Genomic DNA, 23,204 nt, shown 5'->3' with positions numbered 1-23,204 from the left:
TCACCTACATGTAGAGAAATTTAAAGAGTTTACAACAGGGCAGAGCTTAGATCGACAATCAAAGGTTGACTAAAAAGAGATGGCGCCCAGTTACATTAAATACATCCATTCTCTGAACCACTTGCCCTATGTAGAGTTGGCATGAATTGATGGCCAGTCCATTGCAGGTCTGATTGAAAACAGGGATGATCAGAAGAAATGGACAGGACCTGAGTTAAATATATGAGTGTCACAGCAAAGGGTCTGAATACTTAGGACCATGTGATATTTCAGTTTTTCTTTTTTAATAAATCTGCAAAAATGTCAACAATTCTGTGTTTTTCTGTCAATATGGGGTGCTGTGTGTACATTAATGAGGGAAAAAAAATTAACTTAAATGATTTTAGCAAATGGCTGCAATATAACAAAGAGTGAAAAATTTAAGGGGGTCTGAATACTTTCCGTACCCACTGTATATATATATATATATATATAATAAGTCTAGATTACACTTTTCTTTGTTTAATAGTGCTTAGAAATATTACCCCTTTACAAAGCCACATACCGTATTTGGATTGATTTTGACAAAGATCAGTAATGTCTCGTGGGCAGAGCACCGACATGTAGTGCCGTTGCTCCTCGGGCGTCCCGAGTTCGAGTCCCAGGCTCATGGACCTTTCCCGATCCCACCCCCCTCTCTCACCCACTTCGCTTCCTGTCGACTGTCCTATCTAAATAAAATGCATTAAAAAAAAGATCCTAAAACATTCTTCTGTCATGCCACATATTACTCTCTAGATCAGGGGTGGCGAACGTCGATCCTGGAGAGCCGCAGCCCTGCAGAGTTTTGCTTCAACCCTAATCAAACACACCTGAACAAGCTAATCAAGGTCTGAACAGTTACTAGAAAGCTACAGGCAGGTGAGTTTTAATTAGGGTTGGAGCTGAACTCTGCAGGGCTGCGGCTCTCCAGGCCCGGAGTTCGCCACCCTTGCTCTAGATCAACACCAGTCTCTGTTGAAGCCTATCATCCCATGCATCGTTACGCTGTTAATGATTAAACTGTTACCTGTACAAGGTGTGGTTTTGCATACTTTACCAGAGAGCGGGATATTTTTCTGCACTTTGGTCTTCAAGTGTGCTACCTTTGAAGCAGATAAAAATTTTACCTCTCCAGAATATTTTTAAAAGGCAGCTTGTATTTTTAATTAAACTTAATTTGACAATGCTCGGCCTGTTTTCTTGTATCAGAATTGTTTTTTGAATACAATAAGCACAATTAATGGTTAACAATGAAAACAGAGGTCAGGGATCGTGGCATATACAAGGAACCATATCAGTGGTATTCGATTGCAAACATGAACAATGTCTAAATCATTGAGCGACAGTTTCTATTCTTCTAGTGGACTAGTTTGGCTTTACAAGACATCTTAAGGCTTAGGACTATGCGTGATCATGTGTCTTCAATGGCCACACAGGAAAATGGGCAGATTTGCATTTCAAATTTACTCGGGAGACGTTTGAAGTTACAAATCGGAGACTTTGATGGTACAAATTACTTTCCAGAGAAAGGTCAATCTGATTGTTCAGAGTGAGCCATGCACATATACATTACCTGGCTAACAGTATGTGGATACGGCCTACTAATAAAGTGCCGCAGTGAAGATATATTTTTATAGGCCAACCTGAAAGTTAAGCACCCTGGGGGGCAACTATGGTTGCTACCAATAGGAGTTCAAAGGAGCTTGCAACCATAGCTAGCTAACAATGCTTTTGGGAAATGCACCCCTGGTTCCCTCAACAAACCCAATAGGGATTTTCCATTGGTGTTTGGCTTATTGCAGAAAACAAGTTATGACTGACAAAAGCTTATGATTATTAGTTTTCCTTTTCAGTGTTGTTTAATGTCACGAAATGGGGTTCTCCTATTCAGTTTTTTTTTTTTTTTTTTGAAAATCATGGAAAATAAACTGCAGTAATTGCAAGTCAGTGTCGGATAAACAAATTCAAAAGACACCGGACAACAATTAATGGACAGAATAATTATCCTCTTTATTGCCAAGTGGGCCAAACACTACATGGAACATTGAGCTAAGGTGTTAAGACCCACCTTTGAAGAAGACTTCACAAAAAGTACTTCATAAAACAATATACATTTAAAGTAATACATTCCACAAAACGTAAAAAGTGCCTTTATAGTACTAAATAGGTGAAATGACCCAAGTTAAACAGCACACATATGTTAGCATAACATAATTGGCAGACTTAATGCAGCACTTGTATCTTTTAGTCCACAAGTAAACTACTAAACGATAAAGAACATCCAACACGTACATTTTGAACATACCAGGGAAAAAATACCTGAAAAAGAATACATGTAAAGAACCCATGTTTTGTAAACGCCACCACCAGTAAATACTGATATGGTTAGAGTCTACAACCGTCCACACAGAGAGTCAACGTCACGTATCGAATTCCTAAGTCAGATCCGCAGCCAGCATTCAGGAGTAGTTTTTTTTTTCTTCCAATAAAATAAGCGCAAATGGAAGTGATCATTCGACAGCTATCCCGGCATTAAAATCTCCAAAGTTTAAATCAGGTCAGCAACATTCATGGGCATCTCCTCAACAGTTGTATTGTAGAACGTCTCAATGTCTCGTAGAATCCTTTTGTCTTCTTCAGTAACAAAGTTGATGGCTACACCTTTTCTGCCAAACCGACCTCCACGGCCAATCCTGTGAAATGATAAGTATAGCGAAAACATCAACATCAAATGAATCATTTAATGCAGCCAGTGAGAAACATGTTGGCATCTTGACGTTTTACTCGCCTATGGATATAGTTCTCTCGATTTGTTGGCAAGTCATAGTTGATGACAAGTGAAACTTGTTGCACATCAATTCCACGAGCCTGAGGAACAGGGATTTCAGGGTCAGTCATGCTAAAAATGACCAGTTTTTTTTGTGTAGTCATTTTGTTAATGCCATGCCAGATTCTACACCTATTCTCATGATAAAATCCAAGTTAAAAAAAAAAAACAAAACAAAAAAACCTACACAAGTTTGAAAGCCATTTTTAAATAAAGAAATATTCTGGACTGACTGATAACCTTCACAAAGTACAGGAAATAATTTAAGTCTGCCTCATTCAACGTCTGTCAATTTACCATAAAATTTGTGATTTCGTTTCTTCACAATTCATGAATGTTTTCATAGTGCTGAATCTTCTTACAACAAATCACCGTTTAGTTAATGATCATTTGTCCCAACGCTTGTAACTTCGTTCCTAATTTTATAACCATTTACTTGTCTTGGAAAAATTGCTTAAACTTGACAAATGTAGCTTTATACAGATAATAAAAATCTTGGTAGTATTGACCAAAAAGGGTTGTTCATAAAGTTGTCTTAAAAGGCAGAGCAAGTCAAACAAATAAATACATATAATTACCATATAATAATTTTTTTAAATGTAATTTCTTTTAAAGGGGTCATATGATGCGATTTTTCCTTTCTCTTCGGAGTGTTATAAGCTCTTGGTGCATGAAGATCTGTAAAGTTGCAAAGACTAAAGTAGGGCTGAAACGATTCCTCGAATACAAGAAAATAGAGGCAGAAGGTTTGTTTAGTCCATTTACAGTAATGACACACGGAACACCGTTTCCCCACGGACCATTATTACTGACGCACAACCCGATAAACGGCTGGACCAGACCATGGACTGTATAAAAACAGGGACCAGACTCCTGAGAACCAGAAAAAAAAGCTTTGTGAATTTAGTATTTTTTCATGTCATTACATTGTTTAGAGCATAAGAAAAAAAATTGTAAAATAACATTTTTGAAAAATTATATTTTATTCATAAGTTATGCTATGTCCTCTGTAGAGGACACCAGGACTCAGTTTTTCTAAAAATAAAATGACAAGAATAGACATGAAAAGACAAAAACAATGGGATTTTTTTTTTAGGTTTCAGGATTTTTTTTTATAACTAATTTAAGGATGGTTCTCAACTATGTTATAAAATATATAACAAAATGATTTGATACTTTTAGTCCTGGTGTCCTCTACAGTGGACATGTATATAATGATGTCCCGTTTCATAACAGGAAGTCATATTTTGATTTGAAACCCCATAACATTTTCCTGAGATGTTGATTTATGACAAACAATTTGAAAATTAATCCGATTTAAATTATAATTACAAAATATGATCATATTTCCATAAGGATGTACAATTTTATCACTAAATTAATGTCAGCCATTTTAAAAACCAAAGAGAGGGAGTGGCCACGGTGAAACATCCAATCATTTGGTATCTCTGGAAAGCCCTGAATGTGCTCTGTACAGGCCATCCAGACTTACAACTGTGACATGTGAGGTCTCAGAGAAATTCACTCAAATATAATGTCCACTACAGAGGCAAAAACTCCATAACTGGGTCTCAGGAGGACATTATATAAAAAAATAAATATGTCCAGCACTTTTTTTTTTTAAGACCGTAAATCAATATGGTGGCTAGTTATAATGTCCCTACGTTAGCTATGTTTTGTGAAATACTAAATGCCATTGTGCATAAAAATAAGAACTTTCACAGAAAGAAAGTTAGTCAATCTCACACGAAGAGTGCCAGTTTTCACCTCTAAAATCAGCATGACTACAAATGTGATTTTATTCAACCGTTCAATGAACGAGAAGGTAATATTATGAGACTTACGTTATAGACACTATATTGCTTTATTTTTCCAACAAAAAAAATTTCCAAACACAGCCACAGCGCGTCTGTGCAACATGGCCGTTCGTTCGTTCCTGAATGAATCAACCGTTTAAATGATTCGGTTCAATCGTAATTACTCACTTCTTAACAGTGACTTGCTGCCACCTACTGGTGGTTTTAATTTCACATTTAAAGTATCTTTTCGTTTTTAAAATAATTTTAAATATCAGTATTCAATGTTTTGTTTAAAATAAAATATTATTTATGCATTTGTAACTGCAGGTTAAATGCATTCATGTCCCTCTGTGTGGGAAATTCATCCCATGCAGCTTCTGTGTTTCCTCTGCATTGCAAAGATGAATTTTGATACCGATATCCTTTGTTTGGTAACAGCCCAAACGTCTTTTATTCTAATTGACTGATTAAATGTAAGAATTTGACTCAAAAGATGCACACCTTTACAAAAAAAAATGCCCATAAAATGTAAAAATGAAATTTAAACTTATTGGAACAGATTAATTCCTATCACTGCTGTGAACTGACCCGGCACACAGAATATGAAGGATATCAAAAACAAGTTTCAAACACACACACACGTACGTATAAGGACATTTAAGAGTGTTTATTCTCCAAATAACTCTAATTTCATGTTGCAGAAAAAAAAAGTGTTTAAAAATTGTGTATGGTCTCTTGTTCCAAGTTACCTTCCTGTCCACTGATTTTTGCCTCACAAAAGCCACAAAGCCTTCCTTTGGTTTAGGTAATGCTTAGGTATTATTATCATCATTTAGATTTATGCCTTTGTTTTAGTTTGTACCGTTTACCTTTTTTAAAGTAATGTGACATTGATTTTTGTATTTTTATATTGATATATTTGTATTTTGAATGTAATTTGGCAATTAAACATGAAATGGGTTTAGTTTTCACGGTTATTAACGTATGCAATTTCAGCAATAATTTTTTTCTAAAAAGAAAACAAATTAGTTTATTTTAAGAGATCTACCTTATTATCTCTTGTATATTTAGTATTGCTCTTTAATAAAGAAATGACTTCTAATCCGATTAATCGATGGAATAATCCGTTGAACACTCGATTACTAAAATAATTGATAGCTCCAGCCCTAGACCCACATGTCTACGTCACTATGTGGGAAGATTTGCATAACGCCGCCCAAATGTTCACGCAAAGGCGGACGTAACTTTTATTCTAGCTGTAGTAACTTTTATTCTCACTGTAGTATGGTTGTTGCCGCCGCCGCCATGTCGTGAAGATGCTGTGTAAGCGAAACTACTTTGTTTGGTCTTCCAAAAGAGGACGATATCCGCTTCGTCATGCCTGGAGCTGATCCGTGCTGGTCGTTGAGGAAATACATCAACTTCGCGCTGTGGATCGCCGGATCGGCTTTCACCGTGGACGAAGCGGAGTCCAGCCTGGGTCGTCACATGTGGCTGCCGCAAGCCCGCCGGCCGTGCCGTTCTCAAGTCCGCCGTTTGTGATGCTGTGTTTCGTTGTAAAAGCTAAACTACTTTGTTTGGTCTTCCAAAAGAGGACGATATCCGCTTCGTCATGCCTGGAGCTGATCCGTGCTGGTCGTTGAGGAAATACATCAACTTCGCGCTGTGGATCGCCGGATCGGCTTTCACCGTGGACGAAGCGGAGTCCAGCCTGGGTCGTCACATGTGGCTGCCGCAAGCCCGCCGGCCGTGCCGTTCTTAAGTCCGCCGTTTGTGATGCTGTGTTTCGTTGTAAAAGCTAAACTACTTTGTTTGGTCTTCCAAAAGAGGACAACTAGAAATCAGTGGTTAAGTTGTTTTTACAACACTGTTCCAGAACAGTTCAACCCAAATATTCAGATGTGTGCAGCGCATTTTGCGGAGAATGAGGACTGCTTCCTGTGAGAGTAGCCTACAACGCCGGTGTCTGTTTCTATAAAGTGGGGCAGTTCCAACTTTGCAAGGACAGTCTGGCGCTTCTGACTCACAGCCTGTAAGTACGTTTTTTATATTTAAAGAATTTGCCACTGACGATTCAAACGTGAGTTGAGCAGTGTAGAGTATCGCTTGTTGTATGTCGTTTCTCCAGACATGGTTTTAGGTTTACACAGCACGATACGCAACGCGTAAAAAGACAGTACAAGTCATTATAATCAGTAATTATGTCCCCACTGGATGCAACAAATGCCTCATTTGTAATTGGTTTTATTGTTTTAGTCTTGTCACGCCATGACACAGAGCATCACAGTATGGTAAGGGGCATCACATGCTTGAGGTATTCGGCCAATCACAACACACTGGATAGCTGGCCAATCAGAGCACACCTCGCTTTTCAGAACGATGAGCTTTGTAAAAATCGACGCGTGTCAGAATGGCGGGGCATAGAGCAACAATAATGTGGAATTCGGAATGTAAGGTGGAAAATAATGCGTTTTTTGAACCTTAAACCGCATAAACATTGAATTACACCAAATACACAATGTTCTTTTTAGCAACGTCATATGACCCCTTTAATTTACAAATTGATTGTTAAAAAAAAAGAAGCACCCTTTCAGAAATTCTGAAAATAACAGCCCTACTCACCAGCAAATCTGTGGTTATGAGCACTCTGCTAGAGCCAGACCTGAACTCTCTCATGATTACGTCTCGCTCCTTCTGATCCATATCTCCATGCTGAAAAACAGAGAGACTGCTTTAACCTACGCAAGACATCACAAACGTCATGCTGGCTTAGAAACTCTGGACAAGTATGATCAGTTATGTTTAGAAACAAATCTCTCCATGAGAAGTCAGTCCCGAAAGATGGTAGACCATCATTTCATACTTTATCCAGCATTAAAAACCATAATGTGCAATATGTCTCCTAGATCAATCCCTGGCCTACCATTAACTATAGTAACCTGTTAATTTTTAGCACATATGTACATCAGCTTACCAGAGCAGACACAGTGAAATCTCTGGCATGCATCTTCTCGGTCAGCCAGTCAACCTTTCTTCTCGTGTTCAAGAAGATAACAGCCTGGGTGATTGTAAGGGTCTCGTAGAGGTCACACAGCGTGTCCAACTTCCACTCCTACAGATAAGTGAATTAGCATTAGCGAAGTCATACTGCATCAATGTCCTGAGTTCATTAAATCTAATGGCACAAAAATCTCGAGATCTTGGACACCGGACATTAAGAAAGAGGTCCGCCCTAGACTCATTTCCGACCGTGTGCTTCTGCTCTTCCTTAATTAAGATTAACCAGTACTAGCATAAACACCAGAGCAAGGCCCGAAGGCCTTGAGCTGGTGATTTTAGCACGGTGCTTTTAAAAGAAGGGACATGAGACATTAAAAAGAGACAACCAGTGTCTCACCTCTCGTTCTACATTGATGTAAAACTGCTTAATACCCTCCAGAGTCAGCTCCTCCTTTTTCACCAGGATGCGAATAGGTTCACGCATGAACTTGGTGGTCACCTCCAGTACATCAGCGGGCATGGTGGCCGAAAGCAGCACAACCTGGTAACATGACACTGTTAGAGCATCGACAAAAACAAACAGAGATGTGTCAATTCTGAAAATGCTAGTGAAGGATTTTGCATTAAATATAACTGGTAATGGGGAAATTTTGTCAGCATAACTGTGAGGAAAACAAACTGAAGTACTTGATTTGCACCCTTTTGCTTTAAGGACAGCAGCACCTGAGCTGCATGAACTCAAAGTTTGGGTAACATTTGATGCTTGGGTTCTTCAGCAAGATTTGAAAATGTAATGAGAACCTTGTGCAATGGATGCAAGTACGTTTGACATATATATATATATACACAAGATTCTGACGAGTTACCTGAAAATAGCACAGAACGTCTCCAGTTTGACAAGACATGATTTTAAATGTTTTCGAACGTTTAAGTTACAGATTTTCAATATGGTAACAAAGATTTCTTCCAGTTGAAAACTGATGTATTGTTACTCTGGACCTTGAAACATAAGCCACTGGACATTAAGAAAGAGGTCCGACTCGGTTTCATTTCCGGTGCAGGGCTACTCCTCTTCTTCCACATGATACTCTGCTAGCATAATTGCATAAACCAGGAGAACCTGGAATCCGCAATTTTAGCACAGTTCTTTTGAGTGGAAGACACCTCCATTTAGAGTCAGAGATCAAGACATTGACTTACTTGGATGTTTGTGCTTAATTTCTGGAAAATCTCATAGATTTGATCCTTGAACCCACGGCTCAGCATTTCATCGGCCTCATCAAGGACAAACATCTTGATCCATTTGGGAGCTGTTTAAAAAAATAAAATAATAATTACTGTAATTCAAATCCTTACTAAACTGTTAAAACATGACGGTCAAATGTATGATCAGTTAAGTTGTAAATATCTTCATAATAGATCAGTCCCGAAAGATGATACCATCACGTCATACTTCATCCCAGCTGGGCCTGCATGTTTTAGCCTAATTTATTTGCATTCACTACTTACACAGGTATCTCCTGTTCAGCATGTCAAACACACGGCCTGGCGTGCCAACGACGATGTGTGGAGCCTCTGCCTGGAGTTTTTGCATTTCGTTCCGCACGTTGGTGCCTCCAATGCAAGCATGGCAAGAAGCGCCCATGTAGTCACCCAAAGCCAGGATAACCTTCTGAATCTAGAAAACAGAGAAAAACAGATGGGGCTTATAATAAAAGGAATGCTTCATATCCTCAAATACTGAAGTTTGATCGTCACAGTGCACTTATCAAGCCAAACATACAAGTATGATCAGTTGAAAAGGTCATCTCAAGTCAGTCCCAAAAGACAGTATACCATCTCACTTTTGTCCACAGCTTCTTTTTGCTACAATCATCCCATGGAACCTACCTGGCAGTCCAACAACCAAACCATTAACTAAAATCTAATTTCCAACCACTTACAGTAAATACTCCAGAAAATTTTTCTGGCTGAAGCACTACCTAATTATTTCCTGCCGACTAGCTCATAAAATTACACAAATTAAAAAAACATCTACATTTAATGACTGATGGAGCAGGAAGAACAGCGAAAGAGTACCTTGAATCGGGCTACTGCCAGAATATGCCGCCTTGGTCTGAGACACTAAGTTTATGGTGACCTCAGGTACAGCATACCTGCTGAGCGAGCTCTCGGGTTGGTGCCAGGACCAGAGCCTGAGTCTCTTTCTGCTCGATCTCCAACTGCTGCAGGATGGAAATGGCAAACGTGGCCGTTTTACCAGTGCCTGACTGGGCCTGAGCGATAACGTCATATCCTATGGAGCAGTAAAGGATCAATTCACACTAATGCGTAGCACATACTCCGGTTTAAAATAAGCAGACTCGCACTTGAATTTAACTAGACTACAAACTAATATACAGAAAGCAAATTGTGTACAGTAGTGATGTCACGGTACTAAAACTTCAGTATTCGGTACTAATACCAGTGACAATCCACAGTTCTCCGTACCAATTTCCGTACCAAAGCAAAACACAAAAACATGCCAATTAAAAATCTGACTACTTTTATTTATTCCAAACTGTGTACATTTAATTTTAAAGGGCTTTTAAAACCTTCTAGAGTAAATCAGCCAAGAACAACTACTAAGTTAGCTTAAAAAAAAAAAAAAAACCCAGAACTGTTTTTCTGACGGACTGATTTGACACAATGTTAACCATTTGTACATTTTCTAACACGCATATTTTAGATTCGCAATTCACTTAAAAGCCTCTGGTGTGTAAAAATAGTAAATATAATCATGTCCTCCTGATTTTTTTTACCCTAATAAAAGTTATAGGAGCATTAAATAGTTAAAGAAACTTAATTCTAATGCTCATTATATTAGTGCTAGCCGCGCTTATGCTAACGATTAACTACTCTAATAACAGCAATGTTCATTTCAATCAGACATTCAAATTAAAATATTGAATAATATTCATAACGGAAGCGGTGTTTCCCACAGACTTGGGCACTATTTGTGGCGGCATATATATGCAAATTCATTCTCTGCCAGCAGGAGGCGCTTGTAGAGCAGGAGAGATAGAGGTTTCCCCGGTAACGGCTGGAATCAGATAAGCCTGTGCTCACAAACGCTGCTTTATCAGGCATTACAGGCAAGATGGAACGAAAATGACATCCATAATTTTCAGAAGACAGTCGATTTCCTTCAGAAATACAGTGTTCTAAAAACACCCACGCCGGGTTTCGACTTTGACACGTGCAGTGCTCATGTTTATTCAATTAAAGCCTTTTGGAAAATCTATTTGTGGTGGTTAGTTTTGATATTGTGGCGGCTGTATGGGAAATACCGAGAAGTGTTTTTTTATCCAAATAGAAAAAATTAAAATGAAACTTACCTGCTTGAACTCTTTGATGCGTTTCCTCATTTTGAGGTCAACATGTCTCTTTGCTTTTATGAAGAGAGCGCATCTGCGCACATTTCGAATAGCGCATTAAGAACCGGGTTGAACGTTAAGTACCACCGGTACTTAAAAAAAACCTGGTACCGTAACGTTTTACTTTTTTTTTTAGTACAGACTTGGAACCGAAGTACCGGGTCTTTTGACAACACTAGAGTACATGTAATCTTGTTTATTAAAAAAAAAGCATGTCAAGCATATGCTGAACGTAACTTGTTTGTACCTTTTATGCAAGGAATTATAGCTCTCTGCTGGATTGCTGAGGGTTTCTCAAAACCATAGGCATAAATTCCACGAAGGAGAGTTTCCTTCAGGTTCATGTCATCAAAATTGTCCGTAATCTCGTTCCAGTTGCTCTGTAAAAGGAGTATGAGGGATTTCATTTAATACACTCAACTCACCAAGTACAGACAATATCCTTACTGTAAGCTGATGGGAAGGGGTAACATGCAGCCTTTAAAATCACATCAGACAATGAGCACACATGAAAAGCACTGCAATATTGAAATTACAATTGAGGATTTTCAAGAAAGCCCCTTCTTTCTGTAATGGGGCATGTCAATTAAAGAATTGGTCACAAGTTTTAAATGGGAACAAACAGGGCTTTTGCTGCCTTCACATGCTATCAGAAATTTCCTACTTACCAATTCTGAAGTCAAAATTAGGAGTACGTTACATTCAAGTGTTTGTAGTTGGAAATAATAGGAAACATTGGACACCAGTGTGGCCATTGCATAAAATGCTTAAACTAGATTTAATAGTTAGTAATTTAACTTTTTTTTTCTTTAAGACTGGTCAATTTCAAGCCAGTTACATCATGTAAATTGGTCTAATTAGAATCTGAAAAGAAAGCCTCATTCCCCCTTGGCTAACAGCTAGTGGGTCAGACTTGTTCTTAAGACACAGTCCTAACAAAGGCTGAGTTTTATGCAACTGCCTGGATAATTTTCACCCATTTCCTGGGGAAAATCTTAAAGCTAAAATTCTTTAGATATCAAATCAATACCAAATCAATTCTGAAAATGAATAAACATCTTCATTGACAACCATATTATCATTACCAGTTCTGTTGTATTCATTCAACGTTATCTGAATACTTTGCGGACATAACTGAAACTTCAGTAAAATAATTGCCAACCCTCTACACACACCTTGGCAATATAAATCGCCATTGGCTAGTAAAATGTTTTTGTTTACTCGCCAGACTGATATACCATTTTACACACACACACGTTTATTTAGCTATCTAAATGGGGACATTACATAGATTTCTATTGTTTTATACAGATAGTTATAGACTTTTTAACCTAAACACACCCCTCACAGAAAACTTTCTGCATTAAAAAAAAAAAAAAAAGTTCACTTTATTTTAATAACAGTTTTACAAATGAGGACATCCACAAATTGAGTTTTTTGCCAATACACACACCTTATCTTTGTAAAATGGAACAGCTTCTTAAATAACTGAATCTGCACTCTTAACTTTCTGCAAAAAAAAAAAAAAAAAAAAAATTCACTATTTTAATAACAGTTTTACAAATGAGGACATCCACAAATTGAGTTTTTTGCCAATACACACCTTATCTTTGTAAAATGGAACAGCTTCTTAAATAACTGAATCTGCACTCTTAACGTCAGCCAATCAAGCATTATTTTATGATAATTAAGCACTATTTAATGATAGAACTAGTGATTAGAACTAAAACTTGGTAACCATGAATGCATATGTCATTTTAACTAAACTTAGGACTAGTGGTGGTGTTTAAGATATTGGTGCTCATAGGTAGTAGTAATTATTATTAAAAGATACTACTACTACTACTATTATTATTATCTGCTGGGTTCATGAATATTAATCACGTTGTCAGCATTCGCTCGAACTGATTTGCTGAAATCAAAAGAGGGACGGTAATAGATGAGCGCCAACCAACGAGAGCTGTTCGCGCATTAGCTCCGGCATATCTTCTGCTTGTTCTTAAAAGCTGAATAACTCTAAATGAACGCTGTTATTTTGACAGGAAAATACAACAAAGAATATGGTTTACATGTTGTGTGTCGATTCAGCGTGGTATGCAAGACTCTCGCTCTCTCTCTTTGCATGCGTGAGAGAAACAGCGCTATCAGTAAAGCGACGGCGAGTCGTGTGCCATCACACTAGTTTACGGTACATCAAATACAGATGCGCTGCGTGCTACATACTGCGCATCCATTGAGTACATGACATGATCCATTGAGCGCATCCAAATAGTACAGATCGCTTGACGGAGAGCGAAACTCTCAAGCGCTCAGTCAGCGTGTTTATCGAGTGAAAAATCTGTGTTGAACGCCTCTCACACACATACTGGCGTGTAAAATCTAAGAATTTATTAGCCAATGGTTAATGTTAGACATTATTTAGTCGCCCAGAATAAGATTTAGTCACATATGCGAGTGATTTACTCGCAATGTAGAGGGCTGATTGCGCTATTTTCGCTGTGTAATATTCATAATACATGCATCCAAAACTTATTTATACATTTATAAATGACCATGAAGGAGAGAGAGCTGCATCATTTATCGAAATTAAATTGCAACGGTGATAAATCGCGATTAGGTTGAAGCTGCGATTGTCATGCGTAACTTTCAGTGAAGCACGGTTCTGTGATCAGCAGTAAATCTACATCCAAAGGCCAGAGGGCGCTCTCGCGCTGAAACTAATAATAGGCCTCACAGAAGTAACCCAGGAAATCCCTATAGCAGTTGCTGAATAAACAGAAGATTTAACTGCTTTCATCGATTCAACGTGACTAATAAACATGTCTACGACAATATATGGTTCATCTGAGTTGGTCTTATTTTTATTATAATAAAGTGCATAATAATGCACCGCTAATTGACATTAGCCTTTATCACTGCTTAGAATACTACGAAATGTTGCATGCCTTATTCTGTGCAAGACACCACATCATCTCACAGAATTTCACACACTCATCTAACATTATGAAGTGAGTTTGGAGTAAAAACATGTTATTAAAACGTCGTATTTTCACGTGCTTTCAGATGGAACAGCATTTACTACACAGACAAGCTACGCAAACAGCTTTTATAAAATCGCAGAATGATTTCTTCAAATTTCATAATCGCGCGATTAAATCATCTGCGATTATGCGTAGCTTGTCGGTGAACTATGGCTCTTCATAGTAAATACAGCTCAATGCTTTACTGACAAGACGCACATGACAATTGCATTCGATTAACCGTGCAGCCCTAGAGAGAGCTCAATGTAGATGTGGTGGGAAAAACTAATAAAACTAATGTCACCGTAGCAATAGTTTTCTCCTCCGCCATATTTTAGGTTAATAATGGCCCACCCAACTCCGTTATCAAAATTATCCAAGTTCCCCAGTCATAAATATGACTGCAGACCATTCATGTCCATTTTCCAACAAGGTAACTACTATAATTCAGAGGGAAGCATTTCAATCTGCTGCTCCTCAACTTAACGCTGCTCCTCAAAATCTTGCCGGTTTTAGGATCACACAGATTTTGCTCGTGTTAAAACTGGTTTGCGTTGTTCACCGACAGAAAGGTGCTTGGTTTAAAAGTGACGTCTGTGTTAGGGTGACCAGACGTGCCATTTTCCCAGGACGCGTCCTTGCCAAGATTTGTTTTGGCTTTGTTTTTTCCTGTTTTCATGCTTGCGGAAGGTAATGATCGAAAAGTAGTTTGACCAATAACATGCAAGCATTGTACATAATGGACCCATCATGGTGTGTGAGAGAAGGTGGCATCTACGGTCAAAGCGATTCAATTACGCGTACATAGGATGTGTGTTCGACTTAAAAGCAGCGCGGCTCAGATCGATCAGTGTTTATCAAAGTACCTCGAGAGCATTTTGAAAGCATAAGGAACCGTCTGTATGGTATTTAGATGTCATACACCGATCGGTCTGCACACGCAAACAAAGCCAAAACCTAGATATTTTAGGCAATATAGAAATCCTGGCCAGGACGCGTCCTGGGAAAATGGCACCCCTAGTCCAGGGATCCTCAAATCTGGCCCACGCGATCCACTTTCCTGCAGAGTTTAGCTCTAACCCCAATTAAACACACCTGAGCATGCTAATCAATGTCTTCAGGATCATTAGAAATTCAAAGGTAGCGGAGTTTGATCAGGGTTGGCGCTAAACTCTGCAGCGCATTGGACCTCCAGGGCAAGATTTGAGGAACCCTGCCCTAGTCTGTGTGAGCTGCACTTCATATATTTTTACACCACTGACGATTAAACTTTTTGCCCATGATGTGTGACCACACTTTCAGGGCAGTTCATGGATTGACCTAAAAATCTTCACCAGTCCAGATGTTTATTAGAAGCACTAAACCACCCAGCCAGGACTTCACTACCATACACACCTCGATGACACCATCAGGCTCCATTCCTTCAGGCCCCCCATGGTCTCGATCTCGTGAGCTAAAAGAAAATACAGCATAAGTACATGAAGTTCAAATAATGCCACGTGGACGACCGTTAACAATCAAAGCGGTAAATAAACACTTTAGTCAATAATGGCTCGTATTCAGTGTAAATGACTCAGTCATGGGCTCCCTTAGAGCCTACGACCAAATTTAGTCCAACTTATTTACAGTAGAAACACCTTGTCGTCTTTAATGTGTGAAAAGCAGTTTCTACTACCCGTAATTGTTGTATATTACCAAATATTTATCTCCCGATAATAAAAAAAAAACACACAACCTACAACTTGACAAAATAGAAGAACAAGATTTTAAGGTAGTGAAGGCGACGTGAATGCAAGGCCTCAAGCATGGAGAACACGCGTTAGATTTCAGGGTGGGCGTGAAGACTAGTTAACGTTCATCCTTAACAACGCTACTTATTTGAAGAAGAAAAAAAGTATAAAAATAACCAATTTAGTCATAGAGTGAGCGAGAAATACGTGAGAGTACACACACGCAGCTAACAGGCGGCCTATCACACGCGCCATGTCAAAATCCACAACACCGGTGATATAATTAGCCCGACGCCTTTCTAATTCAACAAGATACACATTTACGGAAAGCATCTAACATAAAATGAATGCGAGTTACGTGTCATAAAGATTTTACCTGTTGTAATCAGCAGAACCGCTAGACATGGTCCGTTCGCGACTGCGGCGTTCATTCGGAAAGGAAGAACATGTGAATCTCTGGCGTTTTTATCTAACCGGAACTTCTTTTTGTACATGTAGAGTAAAACTGTATAAACACTTAAGACAGCTACATGCGATTGACGTTTTATCGAACCGCGACTAGAGGTGTAATGCGAGTTAAATACATGTTAATTTTATGAGTGTTTATCTTTGTTATGTCGAAGTTTATATGGGACTATATTGAGAAGCGCAAGGATATTGCACCACTGATAGGGAGTAGTGGAGTCGCTACGGGGTCTCCACCAGTGATCTATATATATATATGACTTGATCACTGGTCTCCACACTTCTGGCCTTAAAGGGATAGTTCACCCAAAAATGAAAAATTCTGTCATTAATTACTCACCCTCATGTCGTTCCAAACCCGTAAGACCTCCGTTCATCTTCGGAACACAAATTAAGATATTTTTGATGCATTCGGACAGCTCTCTGACCCTGCATAGACAGCAAGGGTACTACCAAAATCAACGTCCAGAAACGTAGCAAGGAGATCGGTAAAATAATCCATGTGACATCAGCTGTTCAACCGTAATATTACGAAGCTACGAGAATACTTTTTGTGTGCAAAGGAAAAAAAATAACGACTTTAATCAACAATTCGTCTCCTCCGCGTCACCCTAGTGCAGTGGCGGCGAGGCAGGGGTGGCACAGCTTCCCCATACTTTTCAGGTGAAAATGGAAGGAGGACGATTTAATGTTAATAAAATTCACAATTCATTTCAGTTCATGTCTCAGAATGTGTACTGATACTGATTCTTAAAGGGGTCATATGATGCGATTAAAATTTTTCCTTTCTCTTTGGAGTGTTACAAGCTCTTGGTGCATACAGAAGACCTGTAAAGTTGCAAAGACTAAAGTCTCAAATCCAAAGCGATATTCTTTATAAAAGTTAAGAGTCAACCACGCCTACCTAAAACGGCTCGTTCTAACACGCCCCCACATGTCTACATCACTAAGTGGGAAGATTTGCATAACGCCGCCTAAATGTTCACGCAAAGAAAGAAGGCGTAACTTTTATTCTCGCTGTATTATTGTTGCTGCCGCCGTGTCGTGAAGACGTTGTGTTTCATTGTGAAAGCGAAACTACTTTGTTTGGCCTTCCAAAAGAGGACGATATCCGCTTCGTCATGCCTAGAGCTGGTCCGTGCTGGTCGCTGAGGAAATACAACAACTTTGCACGTGGACGAAGCGGAGTCCAGGCCAGGGTCGTCACATGTGGTTGCCGCAAGCCTGCCGGCCGCTCCACCCTCATGTCGTTCCAAACCCGTAAGACCTCCGTTCATCTTCGGAACACAAATTAAGATATTTGTGATGCATTCGGACAGCTCTCTGACCCTCCCATAGACAGCAAGGGTACTACCACGATCAACGTCCAGAAACGTAGCAAGGAGATCGGTAAAATAATCCATGTGACATCAGGGGTTCAACCGGAATATTACGAAGCTACGAGAATACTTTTTGTGTGCAAAAGAAAAAAAATAACGACTTTATTCAACAATTCGTCTCCTCCGCGTCACCCTAGCGCAGTGGCGGCTCGTCGGGGGAGGCAGGGGTGGCACAGCTTCCCCATAATTTTAAGGTGAAAATGGAAGGAGGACGATTTAATGTTAATAAAATTCACAATTCATTTCAGTTCATGTCTCAGAATGTGTATTTTTTTGTTTGTAATTTCACAGTTGTAATACCATAACGTGAAAGCGCCGCTTTTCTATCGCGAATGTGCCGAATCTGCTGATGTAATTACAACCGCTAGGTGATAGAGAAGGGGAGGGGGAGGCCGGGGGAGAGATGAGCTCTTGTGCCTCTGTTGGTAAAAAAAATTAGCCAATCAGCATCGAGTGTTCACTTTCAGCGCTGAGGGGTGTTGCGAAAAGAAACCTCGTATGGGAGGCTAGCCTCCTTCTGATATCAACCAATCATCACAGAGACGTAAATTACGTGACATTAGTTTGAACGTCTGCCGCTGCGCTGATACTCCCAACACTACCGTTCAAAAGTTTTTATTTTCCTTTGCTTTTGACAGAAGTATTTTATTCTCACCATTGCTCTGTTTATTTGATAAAAAATACAGTAAAAACAGTAATACAATATTTTACAATGTTTACAATTTAATATAACGGTTTTCTATTTTAATATATTTTTAAAATGCAGTTTATTCCTGTGATTGCAAAGCAGCCATTACTCCAGTCTTCAGTGTCACATTTTGAATAAGGACACTTGAGCTAATGGAAGCAGAGCTGCTATGAGGAAAGTGAGGATTCTGTGCTGTGAATGGCCTTGAGCTTGGCCAATGTTAATGCCACCTGACAGGGCTGAGATTAAAGCTGGGCAGAAGGTGGAAGAGCAGGGCCCTACCTTTAGGATGGGGGAGGATATTGATGATGGCTCGCAGGATAATGACATAGGGTTTAGTGCAGGTCAGAAGGATCAGCTAATGAAGACTTATGTGTGGAGAAGAGGAAAGCATTACTTCAAATCAATGCTGCCTAAGACAGAGAGCCTGATAACCTTGGTTCAGAATTAGCTGGCGGACCGTCAATTGTGAGCAGCAGTGGCAGCTCGTCGGGGGAGGCACAGCTTCCCCATAATTTTGAGGTGAAAATGGGAGGAGGACGATTTAATGTTAATAAAATTCACAATTCATTTCAGTTCATGTCTCAGAATGTGTATTTTTTTGTTTGTAATTTCACAGTTGTAATACCATAACGTGAAAGCGCCGCTTTTCTATCGCGAATGTGCCGAATCTGCTGATGTAATTACAACCGCTAGGTGATAGAGAAGGGGAGGGGGAGGCCGGGGGAGAGATGAGCTCTTGTGCCTCTGTTGGTAAAAAAAATTAGCCAATCAGCATCGAGTGTTCACTTTCAGCGCTGAGGGGTGTTGCGAAAAGAAACCTCGTATGGGAGGCTAGCCTCCTTCTGATATCAACCAATCATCACAGAGACGTAAATTACGTGACATTAGTTTGAACGTCTGCCGCTGCGCTGATAATGTACCAAGTACTTATGATGAGTAGCGATATTGAATATTTGATTGCCAACAGATTTACCAAGCTGTCATTCAAACAGTATAAATACAAATTTAGGGAAAACAGCCTAAGCTGGATATAGGCTACAGCAGTCGGCTTAATTAAATGGCGCAACAGGCAGTTCTCTTTTAACACAGACTTTCAAGAAGGGATGGATGTTTGCTTCAAGTGATAGGCCAGGTAAGTGAAATTATATTATATTGCTGTATGTATGTCGTTTTCTTTACGTTTTCTGACTAAAAGCAACCAAAAAGCCATTTTAAAGCGGTTAAGCAAATAATAATAATAATCGGCAGGGATCCCAGACTAATACAATTAGTGTGCCTCCTCTATTTTAAAACCCACGAGCCGCCACTGGCCTAGTGTCATTTTGGAGAGTATCCACTGAACGCAAACAGCGTATGTTGTTCTGTGTCAGCTGCGCCACAAGGTACTCTCCAAAATGGCACTAGAGGAGACGAATTGTTGAATAAAGTCGTTATTTTTTTTCTTTTGCACACAAAAAGTATTCTCGTAGCTTCGTAATATTCCGGTTGAACCCCTGATGTCACATGGAATATTTTACCGATGTCCTTGCTACGTTTCTGGACGTTGATCGTGGTAGTACCCTTGCTGTCTATGGGAGGGTCAGGGAGCTGTCAGAATGCATCACAAATATCTTAATTTGTGTTCCGAAGATGAACGGAGGTCTTACGGGTTTGGAACAACATGAGGGTGAGTAATTAATGACAGAATTTTCATTTTTGGGTGAACTGTCCCTTTAAAATGGGACTGACTTAAAGTGACAGATCACCTTAACATTAAAGTTCTGTTTTTAGTTCATTTACCCTCATGCTGTTCTAAACCTGTATGAAACAAAAAAAGATGACTGAGGCAGTCCAGGTTTGAAAAATATTCGAGGGCGAATAATGAAAACGTTTTGTGTGTGAACTATTCCTTTTAGTCCACCGTATACTGCTTTTTTTCTTTTCCTATATGCATAAAACCACTAGACCCATTTAATCATTTAAAACCTAAAAATATTTCACTTGTGTATGTCTCTATTGCTGGAAATGATTGGATTAGCTGGATTACATTACCCCCCACCACCCACTCCATAAAGATGTCATGGACAATAAAAGTGCATTAACCAGTGAATTTTTGTGATGTGATCAAAACTGAAAAATAAATAAATCAACAACATTTACTGGTCATTCTTGCGCCATTAGTTTGGAAAATATTTTGAATTGAATTAGTTTGAAATAATGATGTTATGTTTTAAATCTGGTTAAAAGAAACGTTAGGGAGCATGTAGTTTGGTATTTGGATAACGGTAATTAGTAACATATAAATGGAATATTTATGTTACAGAGTTTCCATATCTTTTGACCAATTATTATTATTATTTGTTTTGTGTGTGGTTACTGGATTTTACAAATTGTCATATATCATAATATTGATGGGTCTTATTTATTTAATATTTATAATTATTTGTATTTATAGATAATGTAAGCATTTTTAAATATTTTAGAGATACAAAGTATTAACTGACTTTGACTTTTAACATCGTATTCATTTTAAATTACTTTTCCAATTATGGAAATCTCAATTTCAAAGTAAAAAAAAAAAAGAAGCTATTATAGATGTTAATTCAGATTTGATTAAAAAATCAAATATTCTGCTTATTCAACTCAATATAATACTACATTTCTTTTTCACATTGGTGGACGTTAGTTTGACCTTTTACAGGTTGCTGTTTCTGAAAATAGTTTTTCGTAAATGAACCGATGCTATGGCGAACAGCTGACTGCGGTACAAGTGTCACTGCGCATGAGCGGAAGTAGGTGCAAGGCAGAGAGGGATAGCGGAAGAGGGAGTCTGGAAATCACAAACATGGTAAATGTGAAAAAACGAACACAATTGTTTTACTAATGTGCGTTACAGTCACAAAATACCCATAAACCGCTACGACGAATCCTGTTTAGTTATTAGGCTGTTTTGACGACGACGTTCCTTTAAACTTACCTAGCAGGAGAGTGAGTATTGATGAATTAACTGGTAGACAGCTAACTTATACAGAGCAGGTAGCTTTGAGGCTAGCGAGGTCAAAGCTGTTGGACATTCGGTTTACAACTGAGAAGCCGAACTAATGGGCCACAGGATTAATTGGTTGTTTATCAGTTACAAAACCTTATGCAAACAGTTTAAAAAGCTGCTGAAAAGCAGTTCAGCAGACAAGCGGTCATGTATGAAATCTTCGTGGTATTTAACTTGTATTCATATCTTTTAGTAGGGCTGTGCAATATATCGAAATATCACAAATGTACATATCGCAATATGCATATCGTTACAGCTTGCAATATTTGGGGCCATGACCAAAAGACAAAGAGAAAATCACTCACGGCTCTTACCTAAATAACTTTTGTAGCTTAAATAAGAATCAGTGCATATTGAATTCAAAGAGGAAATACTAAGCAGTGTTTTATTTTTCCTTTTTATTATTCAGTTCCTAAACACACGTTAAAATGACTACACTAATGTTAAAATGGCATTTTTATGTAATGCTCGAGTAAAACGCATACCGTTCACTTTCAGAAGTTGTTGTAGGGGTGCTTTCTTATTAGAATCAGGATCAGAATGAGCTTTATCCACCACTTAAGTGTGCGCAAACACAAGGAATTTGTTGTGGTTTTACAGGAACTCTTGGTACTTACATCAAATAACCACATATATATGACACAAGATGGTTATAGAAGTTCATTTGAGCATGTGGCACTTTAAGCATTATCGTATCGCATTATTTAATGAGTTATCGCATTTTTCTTCAATATCGAAAAGCCCTACTTTTTAGTATAGAACAAATCAATTATTTCTATTGTCATTGAATAATATTTTGTTGTCAATATGCCATTGTGATACCGATTCTTAAAGGGGTCATATGATGCGATTTCAATTTTTACTTTCTCTTTGGAGTGTTACAAGCTCTTGGTGCGTAAAGAAGATCTGTAAAGTAGCAAAGACTAAAGTCTTAAATCCAAAGAGATATTCTTTATAAAAGTTAAGAGTCAACCACACCTACCTAAAACAGCTTGTTGGAACACGCCCCCACATATCTACATCACTATGTGGGAAGATTTGCATAACGCCGCCTAAATGTTCACGCAAAGAAAGGTGGTGTAACTTTTATTCTCACTGTAGTATTGTTGTTGCTGCCGCCATGTCGTGAAGGTGCTGTGTTTCGTTGTGAAAGCGAAACTATGTTCGGTTGGTTTGGTCTTCCAAAAGTGACCGATATCCGCTTCGTCATGCCTGGAGCTGATCCGTGCTAGTTGCTGAGGGAATACATCAACTTTGCGCTGTGGATCGCCGGATCGGCTTTCACCGTGGACGAAGCGGAGTCCAGCCCGGGGTCGTCACATGTGGTTGCCGCAAGCCCGCCGGACGCTCCTTCGTCAAATGTGCCGGCCGCCGTGTGTGACGCTGTGTTTCGTTGTGAAAGAGAAACTACTTTGTTTGGTCTTCCAAAAGAGGACACGACTAGAAATCAGTGGTTAAGTTGTATTTACAACACTGTTCCAGAACAGTACAACCCAAATATTCAGATGTGTGCAGTGCATTTTATGGAGGACTGTTTCCTGATCCTGTTAGATTAGACTACAATGCTGGCTGTTCTGGCTCACAGACTGTAAGTACGTTTTTTTATGTATAAAGAATTTGCCACTGACGATTGAAAAGCGAGTTTTGAGCAGTGTAGAGTAGCACTTGTAGTTTGTAATTTCTCCGATCACAAATGCAGACATGGTTTTATGTTTACGTGGCGCGATGCAACGTGTTAAAAGACAGTATACGTCATAATCCGTAATTATGTCCCCTCTGGATGCAACAAATGCCTCGTTTATAATGGGTTTTAATGTTTTTGTCTCGT

General features: G+C 38.9%; 2 protein-coding genes across 4 annotated transcripts in view; one reads left to right on the top strand and one right to left on the bottom strand.

Annotated features, from left to right (window-relative positions):
• Nucleotides 1-1,364: 1,364 nt before the first annotated feature.
• Nucleotides 1,365-16,274, bottom strand: eif4a2 (eukaryotic translation initiation factor 4A2). The gene is made up of 11 exons (XM_016254590.1): nucleotides 16,190-16,274; nucleotides 15,479-15,536; nucleotides 11,311-11,443; nucleotides 9,804-9,943; nucleotides 9,157-9,325; nucleotides 8,848-8,957; nucleotides 8,045-8,188; nucleotides 7,622-7,759; nucleotides 7,270-7,359; nucleotides 2,810-2,889; nucleotides 1,365-2,714 (listed from the first exon to the last, which is right to left on the bottom strand). The coding sequence occupies exons 1-11, from the start codon at nucleotides 16,216-16,218 to the stop codon at nucleotides 2,570-2,572; spliced, it is 1,236 nt and encodes a 411-aa protein (XP_016110076.1). The 5' UTR covers nucleotides 16,219-16,274; the 3' UTR covers nucleotides 1,365-2,569.
• dcun1d1 (DCN1, defective in cullin neddylation 1, domain containing 1 (S. cerevisiae)) overlaps nucleotides 15,548-23,204 on the top strand; it is a 14,920-nt gene continuing 7,263 nt past the window's right edge. The window contains exon 1 of one of the 3 annotated variants that reach the window (XM_016254594.1): nucleotides 15,548-15,608. In XM_016254594.1, the coding sequence (XP_016110080.1) occupies nucleotides 15,576-15,608 (33 nt within the window). In that variant the 5' untranslated portion in view covers nucleotides 15,548-15,575. Of the gene's footprint in view, nucleotides 15,609-21,104; nucleotides 21,176-21,195; nucleotides 21,316-23,204 lie in introns of those variants that run through there. The other 2 variants (XM_016254593.1, XM_016254596.1) reach the window with 2 other exon arrangements.

Source organism: Sinocyclocheilus grahami, unplaced genomic scaffold (genome assembly GCF_001515645.1).
Source record: "Sinocyclocheilus grahami isolate Dianchi unplaced genomic scaffold, SAMN03320097.WGS_v1.1 scaffold1264.1, whole genome shotgun sequence".
NCBI classification, from domain to species: Eukaryota; Metazoa; Chordata; class Actinopteri; order Cypriniformes; family Cyprinidae; genus Sinocyclocheilus; species Sinocyclocheilus grahami.
This window is presented reverse-complemented; position numbering and strand designations above follow the sequence as displayed.

Coding starts and splice junctions, on each gene's coding strand:
- eif4a2 (XM_016254590.1), bottom strand. CDS start 16,218: ATGTCTAGCGGTTCTGCTGATTACAACAG. Junction 8,958..9,156: donor GCTGAACAGGAGATACCTGT/GTAAGTAGTGAA, acceptor TTTTTTAAACAG/CTCCCAAATGGATCAAGATG. Junction 7,760..8,044: donor ACATCAATGTAGAACGAGAG/GTGAGACACTGG, acceptor ACTTATCTGTAG/GAGTGGAAGTTGGACACGCT.